General features: G+C 48.3%; 1 protein-coding gene across 1 annotated transcript in view; it reads left to right on the top strand.

Moving 5' to 3' along the window:
• The window catches only part of SGSM1 (small G protein signaling modulator 1), a 78,759-nt gene that overhangs the window by 9,213 nt on the left and 60,161 nt on the right, over positions 1-9,385 (top strand). Inside the window, exons 4-7 of the mRNA XM_026447490.1 lie at positions 1,986-2,053; positions 2,272-2,417; positions 2,536-2,667; positions 6,870-6,994. Of these exons, the coding sequence (XP_026303275.1) occupies positions 1,986-2,053; positions 2,272-2,417; positions 2,536-2,667; positions 6,870-6,994 (471 nt within the window). The remainder of the gene's footprint in view (positions 1-1,985; positions 2,054-2,271; positions 2,418-2,535; positions 2,668-6,869; positions 6,995-9,385) is intronic.

Here is a 9,385-nt window from a genome sequence, read left to right as displayed (position 1 = left end):
CTGGAGTGCAGTGGCCGGATCTCAGCTCACTGCAAGCTCCGCCTCCCAGGTTTACGCCATTCTCCTGCCTCAGCCTCCCGAGTAGCTGGGACTACAGGCGCCCGCCACCTTGCCCGGCTAGCTTTTTGTATTTTTTAGTAGAGACGGGGTTTCACCGTGTTAGCCAGGATGGTCTCGAACTCCTGACCTTGTGATCCGCCCATCTCGGCCTCCCAAAGTGCTGGGATTACAGGCTTGAGCCACCGCGCCCGGCCACCCTGTTCTTTTTTTTAAGATGCCCAGATTTCATATTGTTCAAACACACATGCTCTACAATTTGTGCAGTTGATACAATCACAGAGTCCTGAGGCAACATTCATCCTCCTCAGCTTACAAAGAAGATGACAGAATTAAGAGATTAAAGTAAAGACAGGCATAGGAAATCACAAGGGTATTGATTGGGGAAGTGATAATTGTCCATGAAATCTTCACAATTTATGTTCAGAGATGACAATAAAGACAGGTGTAAGAAATTATAAAAGTATTAATTTGGGGAACTAATAAATGTCCATGAAATATTCACCATGTATGTTCTTCTGCCGCGGCTTTAGCCGGTCCCTCCGTTTGGGGTCCCTGACTTCCCGCAACACCCTCTCTGGGCCTGAGAGCCCTTGGGAGGTCAGAACAAGGTCCTTTCCAATCCTGAAATTGTTTGTTTCTAGACTGTATGATTTTTCAAGGAATTAGAAACCGCTACACAATAACTCAGTTGTGGAAATATTCAACACAAACATTGTATTGATGGTGTATTAGTTCATTTTGATGCTGCTGATAAAGCTATGCCTGAAACTGGGAACAAAAAGAGATTTAATTGGATTTAAAGTTTCACATGGCTGGGGAGGCCTCAGAATCATGGCAGGAGGCAAAAGGCACTTCTTACATGGTGGTGGCAAGAGAAAAATGAGGAAGAAGCAAAAGCAGAAACCTCTAATAAACCCATCATATCTCGTGAGACTTATTCACGATCACAAGAATAGCATGGGAAAGACTGGCCGCCATGATTCAATTACCTTCCTCTGGGTCGCTCCCACAATACGTGGGAAGTCTGGGAGATACAATTCAATTTGGGATTTGGGTGGGGATACGGCCAAACCATATCAGACGGCATCACTTGTTATTCTTCACAGCCAAATCCCAGGGGGCATTTTTGAGCATCTCAGGCCAGTGCTCTCAATATTAGTTATCAAGGCAGGAAAGCTTGTTACACAGCCTTTCAGTACCCGCTGCTGCTAAAGCAGCATTTGGTTGCCCCAGTAATCGAAGGGCAGACATCATCTGAGCCTCTAAGTCACTTCCTGTCTCAAATGGAAGATGTGGTAGAGGCAGATAGAGTCAACCAGGCCTCCGCAGCCTATTAATTATTATTATTTCTGTTACTGTTATAAAGGCTCTATCATGACCATGTGTTAAGGAGGTACGTGCTGAGCACTCCGCTAAATGCCTTTAATTTTTTGTTTCTCTCCAAAGTCCTTCCAATAGGCTGGGCATGGTGGCTTATGCCTATAATCTCAGTACTTGGAGGCCAAGGTGGTGGGATCACTTGAGGCCAGGAATTCAAGATCAGCCTGGGCAACATAATAAGACCCTGTCTTTACAAAAAATTTAAAAATTAGCCAGGTCTGGTGGCACATGCCTCTAGCCCCAGCTAATCGGGAGGCTGAAGGGGAAGGATCGCTTGAGCCCAGGAGTTCGAGGTTACAGTGCACTTTGATTGTGCCACTGCATTCCAGCCTGGGTGACAGAGAAAGACCTTATCTTTAAAAACAAAAAAAAAAGAGTCCTTCTGTCAGCCCTATGAGCTATATTATTATTATCCCCATTTTACAGATGGGGCAGCGGAGGCTTTGGGTGGTAACCGAGTGACACTGGGGATTGAACTCTCGTCTGTGGATACTGCGTCCTCTGCTGGTCTCCATCCAAACCTGCATATTCTCTCCTCTTGCTAGTAAATACTATGAGAAGGAAGCTCTCCTGATGGACCCTGTGGACGGCCCCATCCTTGCGTCTTTGTTGGGTAAGTGGTCCTGTGACCACTTCTAGATGGAGCTGAGCTTCATCTAGACCCCTGGTCTTGAGTCTCAGGGGCAACTCCTCTGGGACTCTCACCCCTGTCCAGCCTCGCCCATCAAAATGCACGCTGTCCTGGCAGGCTGGAAGAGAGGGTAGTGAGGTGGTAGATGAGCGGGAGGACTTTCCCGGGCAGTGGGTTCCCAGCTCCCACATGCCCCTCAGTGGGGCCCTGTGCCCTAGAGTACACCAAGATGAAGACCGCAGATCACTTCTGGACCGATCCCTCGGCTGACGAACTTGTCCAGAGGCACCGCATCCACAGCTCCCATGTGCGGCAGGACTCGCCCACCAAGCGTCCCGCGCTCTGTGTGAGTGGAGTGGACAGTGGGGCTGTGGGAGGGACCTTGCATGGGGGCAGGAAACAGGGTAGGAGCCCTCAAGGTCACCTCAGGCCTCATCCCTCTGTCTCCCCTCATGCTCTACCAGATCCAGAAGAGGCATTCCAGTGGCAGCATGGACGACCGGCCATCCCTCTCTGCCCGCGATTATGTGGAGTCCCTGCATCAGAACTCCCGTGCCACCCTGCTCTATGGCAAAAACAACGTTCTGGTTCAGCCGGTGAGAGGTTATCTTGGGCCCACATCTTGCACTGAGGGTCTCACTCCAGGTTATGGAGGAAGAGGCCTCTCTGGCTCCAGGTTGCCAATCCATTCATCCATTTATCCACTCACCCATGCACATATCCATCCGCCCAACATTCATTCATCTGTCAGTCTATATGTACATCCCCCCATCCTTACATCCATCCATCCATCCATCCACCCATTGTTACATCCATCCATCCACCCATTGTCACATCCATCCATACACCCATCTTTTTTATTTTTGAGATAGAGTCTCACTCTGTCGCCCAGTCTGGAGTGCAGTGGCACGATCTCAGCTCACTGCAAGCTCTGCCTCCTGAGTTCACGCCATTTTCCTGCCTCAGCCTCCCGAGTAGCTGGGACTACAGGCGCCTGCCACCTCGCCCAGCTAATATTTTGTATATTTAGTGGAGACGGGGTTTCACCATGTTAGCCAGGATGGTCTCGATCTCCTGAACTCGGGATCCACCCGCCTCAGCCTCCCAAAGTGCTGGGATTACAGGCATGAGCCACCACGCCCGGCCAATCCACCCATCTTTACGTTCATTTATCCACCCATCTTTACATCCATTCATCCATTTGTCCATTTATTTTCCCATCCATCTCTTCACTCACCTGCATACTCAGGCTTCTATCCATCTGTTCACTCTTGTTCCCACTCATTGATTCAGCAAACATTTCCATGGACCTGCTATGTGCTAGGTGCGTATGGTGTCAAGGTCTTCATTCTCATGACCAATATTTCTTGATGCTTCCCTATGTGTCAGGCACTGTGCAAAATGTTTTCAACTGTATTAACTCTTAAACCTCCCAACGACCCTTTGAGGCACGTACCATTATTTCAGGCCTCAGTATTATCAGATGGTAATACTGAGGGCTATACAGGTGAAGTAAGGTGCAGACAGTTACTATGCGAATTCAGGCCAGCTGGTGCCAGAGTCAGTGCCATTACTCAGTCACCTTCTCTGCCCCATCACATGGCTAGGCTGCAGGGATGGGTGGTAGGTGAGGCATATATAGTTCCTGCCTTCATGCAGTGTCCCCTTTGGCTGTATCCTCCCTAGGGCCATTTGGTTGCATGGTCATTGTGGTGTTTGGGCTCTCAGCAGGAGGAAGCAAAGGGAAAACCATCAGCCCCTCCATTCTCTGTAGTCAGTTTTAATCACTGAGTGACCTTGAGCAAGTCACTTTTCCCTCTGAGCCTCCATATCTGCATCACAAAGGGTATAAAATCCGATTGCTGCGAATCTAAGAAGCCACAAATTTAAGATACACCGTTTCCTTTTTTTTTTGTTTTCAGACGGAGTCTCACTCTGTCGCCCAGGCTGGAGTGTAGTGGCACGATCTCGGCTGACTGCAAGCTCCACCTCCCGGGTTCACGCCTTTCTCCTGCCTCAGCCGCCCACGCAACTGGGACTACAGGCACCCGCCACCACGCCCGGCTAATTTGTTATATTTTTAGTAGAGACAGGGTTTCACCGTGTTAGCCGGGGTGGTATCCATCTCCTGACCTCGTGATCCGCCCACCTCCACCTCCCAAAGTGCTGGGATTACAGGCGTGAGCCACTGGGCCCAGCCTAAGATACACCGTTTCTTAACGTAATCTAAACAAATCAAAAATGCTATTTAGATGGCCGAGTGTGGTGGCTCATGCCAGTAATCCCAGCACTTTGGAAGGCTGAGGCAGGAGGATCACAAGTTCAGGAGTCCAAGACCAGCCTGGCCAATGTGGTGAAACCCTGTCTCTACTAAAAATAGAAAAAAATAGCTGGGTATGGTGGCACGTGCCTGTAGTCCCAGCTACTTGGGAGACTGAGGCAGAATTGCTTGAACCCAGGAGGTGGAGGTTGCAGTGAGCCGAGATTGCACCATTGCACTCCAGACTGGGAAACAGAGTGAGACTCTGTCTCAAAAAAAAAAAAGCTATTTAGATTATTATGTACAGTGTTTTTGTTTTGTTTTGCTACTTAAAAATTTTAGCTTATGCTTTTTGAAAGAGGTCTTTGAAACTTACATGGATGTAGTTTTGTTTTTTAATCTATATCACTTTTATAAGTAACACACAGGGAAAATGCCATTGAAATACATTAATTAAGATAGTCTTCAAACTTCTTCCAGTTCAGAGTTCCATCCTCTGTATCACTTTTCGACTTAGTCATCAGTGTCCTCATTTTTCCACACATTGTTTTCTGTTCCATCGAGAGGAGGAGTTAACAATCATCTGTGCCTCTACTTGTTTTTGCAAATAAAGTTTTATTGGGATACAGCTACAGCCTATGACTGCTTTCAGGCCTTGCTGGCAGAGTTGAGTGGTTGCAGCTGAGCTTGTATAGCTTACAAATCCAAAAAATATTTCCTATTTGTCCCTTTACACAAAAAGTTTGGTGGTCCCTGATCCAGGAGCACAAGAAGTGCAGCATTTCTTGCAAGAATGTCCACTCTCATCTCGGGGATGTTTTTTGTTTTTTGTTTTTTTTTGAGACAAGGTCTCACTGTCACCCAGGCTGGAGTGCAGTGGTGTGATCATGGCTCACTGCAGCCTCAAACTCCTGGGCTCAAGCAAGCCTCCCACCTTAGCCTCCTGAGCAGCTGGGACTACAGGTGTGTACCACCATGCCTGGCTAATTTTTAAGTTTTTTTTTTGTAGAGATGGGGTCTTGCTACATTGTCCAGGCTAATGTAAAACTCCTGGGCTCGGGTAATTGTCCCACCTCAGCCTCCCAAACCTCTGGGATTGCAGGCGTGAGCCACTGCACCCAGGCTGTGATGGTTCTTAAGTCCTGTAAAGTGTTTGGTTGTTGCTTTACAAGAAAATCTTGGCTGGGCGCAGTGGCTCATGCCTGTAATCCTAGGACTTTGGGAGGTCAAGGCAGGTGGATCACCTGAGATCAGGAGATTGAGACCAGCCTGGCCAACATGGTGAAACCCCATCTCTACTAAAAAAAATATATAAAAATTGGCCGGGCGTGGTGGCAGGTGCCTGTAATCCCAGCTACTTGGGAGGTTGAGGCAAAAGAATCACTTGAACCTGGGAAGCGGACGTTGCTGCAGTGAGCCGAAATCGCACCACTGCCCTCCAGTCTTGGCAACAGAGCAAGACTCCATCTCAAAAAAAAAAAAAAAAAAAAAAAAAGAAGAAAGACAATCTGGACTTGTGGGCTTCCCTGCAGGGATGAATACGTGCCTGCCTTGCCGGCATCACGCAGGCACTCTACCGCTCCGTTCCTAGCCTTCACATGTGCACAGTAGGTTTTCCATTCAAAGATGAATCGCGGTCAAATCTTTTTGAAGACATTTAAAATAGCACCTACATTCCACATGTGCAATAACAACCGTGTCCAAAACTTAATTGAAATGACGACGCTTTGAACGGCTGTTCAGTCAGGCAGGACAGCCACGTCACAGTTGTGATTAGAAGACCCACCCCCATTTCAGGTACATGAAAACGTGAACAATCAAGATGTGTGTCTTTGGATCGATGAAATACTGCACTGCTCCCCCCTTGGGGTTGTAAGTGCGTGGGTTAAATCAAGACAGTGTGTGTGAAGGCTGAGCCGTGCTCGGGACACATTTGGTGCTCAGTAAATGTTGGGGTGAATTTGGTGGGGGGATGGTGACATCGCCCTCCCCACACACCCACCTGGGATAAAACAAAGCCGGTGAGAATTCCTGTAGGTAAATCTAGGGGAGAAAAGGGACCGGCTACTGGGCGGGAGTGTAGCGGGGGTCTTTGGGAGAAGGTTTCTGAGTATTGTCTCTGGGAAGGGCCCTAGAGCCCAGCTGCCATCTGTTTCTCCCTTAAGCCTGGCCAAGATAAATGCCTTCTGTTTTGAAAAGCATGATTTTCAGTGGGGCAGGGCCTCCGTCCTGGCTCTGAAGGAACCTGGGGTCAGGGACCCTTGAGATCAGAAGGAAGTCAGAGTGTGAAACTGATGGGAGTGGGAGGTTTTTACAGCTGGATGATGTAGAACCCATCCTAGGAGGTTGGCTGCAAATGGCTTTGCTTAGCAAGGCCACCTGGAAGGAGGCTTTGGAGTCTTCCACGTGGCCAGGGCCTTGAAGGGATTAACCCAACCTCTTAGTTCCGATTATGTGTTCTTGAGTCAAATGGGCCAGGACCTATGTCCACAGTGACTCCAGCACCATGGCCAGACCTGAGTCCTCCTCTCTCTGCAGAGGGACGACATGGAGGCTGTGCCAGGGTACCTGTCCCTGCACCAGACGGCTGACGTCATGACCTTGAAGTGGACCCCCAACCAGCTGATGAACGGGTCTGTGGGGGACCTGGACTATGAGAAGAGGTAGGGCACTGCGTCTGCTGTGTGTCCCTTGGGTCCTTCCACTCCCCTCGGCACAAGGAAGCCCCTCCCCGGGAGAGGGGAGGCTTGTATCCAGCCCCTGCTTCTGCCCGCTCTTCTGCCTTCTTAGGGTCACTTGGCTCAGCCTCCCTGCAGCTGTGGCCTCCTGGGAAACTCAAAGGCTCGAGAGGATCTGGAAACCAACTGGAAGAGTCTTAGGGCATGGGAGTTGGCAATGCCCTGGACAAAACCATCCAGAGGGAGAAATCTTTACAGAGATCTCCTAAGCCTACAAATGGCAAATATTCTTCAGTCTCTGTCCTTCTTCTCGATCACTCAATAAAAAGGGAAGGCAGGAGGTATTAGTAGGCATCTGGTCCAGGGCTACATCTGCCATGAAATCCTGTGATTTATAAGACCCAGCAAAGGCTTTCAAGTCACACTTGAAAGGAATGCAGGGACAGGGGATTTCCTGCTGCAGTGCCTGGATTTCAGCCCAATTAGGGAAGACTTCAGGAGTAACAAATAAAGCCATGGTGCAGAGGTGTGGCTGGTTCAAATATTTCAGCTTGAGGAGGCTTGGCTGCTGGTGGGGAGGAGAAGCAGTGGTTTTTCCTGCTCCAAGTCCACATCGAATCTTATTTTTATGTTACATTTTATTGCTTTCCTAAAAAAATATTTTACAATTAAGAATTTTTAACCTAAAGATAGACAGAACTCAGGTACCCATCACCCTGCCCTCATGGCCATGAGCCCATTTCCTCCTTCCAGAATAATATTATTCTGGGCCAGGTGCGGTGGCTCACACCTGTAATCCCAACACTTCGGGAGGCTGAGGCAGGTAGATCATGAGGTCAGGAGTTCAAGACCAGCCTGGCCAACATGGTGAAACCCCCATCTCTACTAAAAATACAAAAATTAGCTGGGCATGGTGGCGCATGCCTGTAATCCCAGCTACTCAGAGGAGGGTGAGGCAGGAGAATTGTTTGAAACCAGGAGGCAGAGGTTGCAGTGAGCTGAGATCGCATCATTGCACTTCAGCCTGTGCAACAGAGCGAGACTCTGTCTTAAAAAATATATATATGCGCCTGGCATGGTGGCTCATACCTGTAAACTCAGCACTTTGGGAGGTGGAGGCGGACGGATCATGAGGTCAGGAGATCAAGACCATCCTAGCTAACACAGTGAAACCCTGTCTCTACCAAAAATACAAAAAATTAGCCAGGCGTGGTGACAGACGTCTGTAGTCCTAGCTACTCCAGAGGCTGAGGCAGGAGAATGGCATGAACCTGGGAGGCGGAGCTTGCAGTGAGCCGAGATCATGCCACTGCACTCCAGCCTGGGCGACAGAGCAAGACTCCATCTCAAAATAAATAAATAAATAAATAATATATATATTATTCTGAAGCAACATGCAGACATGATATGATTTCATCTGAAATATTTTAATGTATATCTCAAAAAATAAGGACTTCAAGAAACATCAGGCCTTGTACTGATGAAAAATGTTCTCTAGGCCGGACGTGGTGGTTCATGTCTGTAATCCCAGCATTTTGGGAGGCTGAGGTGGGTATATCATGAGGTCAGGAGTTCAAGACCAGCCTGGCCAACAGCGTGAAACCCTGTATCTACTAAAAATACAAAACTTAGCTGGGCATGGTGGCAGGCACCTGTAATCCCAGTTACTCGGGGGACTGAGGCAGAAAATTGCTTGAACCCGGGAGGCAGAGGTTGCAATGAGCCGAGATCGCGCCACTGCACTCCAGCCTGGATGACAAAGCGAGACTCCGTCTCAAAAAAAAAAAAAAAAAAAAGATGTTTTCTAAGCTGGTCGTTTATTGTGTAGGAGTCACCATCTGTCCTCAGAGCTGGTCAGTGGACAGGACAATTGGTCCTGTGCTAGGCACAATAATTCAGCTCCAGCCAGACCCTGCAGTCTCTCACTCTCTCTTTTTAAACACTTTAATTTTATTCATATTTTATCTCATTTATTTATTCGTTTTTTTGAGACACTGTCTCGCTCTGTTGCCCAGGCTGGTCAGTGATACGATCTTGGCTCACTGCAACCTCCGCCTCCTGGGTTCAAGCGATTCTCCCACCTCAGCCTCCCGAGTAGCTGGGATTACAGGGACTTGCCACCACACCCAGCTAATTTTTGTATTTTCAGTAGAGACGGGTTTTCATCATGTTGGCCAGGCTGGTCTCAATCTTATCTTAAGTGATCTGCCCGTCTCGGCCACCTCACAAGGTTATTTTAATTTATTTTTTTAATTTCTATTTTATTTTATATAGAGATGGTGTCTCTTTTTTTTTTTTTTTTTTTTTTTTTTTTTTGAGACGGAGTCTCGCTCTGTCACCCAGGCTGGAGTGCAGTGGCCGGATCTCAGCTCACTG

Source organism: Piliocolobus tephrosceles, chromosome 19 (genome assembly GCF_002776525.5).
Source record: "Piliocolobus tephrosceles isolate RC106 chromosome 19, ASM277652v3, whole genome shotgun sequence".
NCBI lineage: Eukaryota > Metazoa > Chordata > Mammalia > Primates > Cercopithecidae > Piliocolobus > Piliocolobus tephrosceles.
The sequence above is the reverse complement of the archived record's forward strand: the minus strand, read 5'-3'. Positions and strand labels throughout refer to the sequence as shown.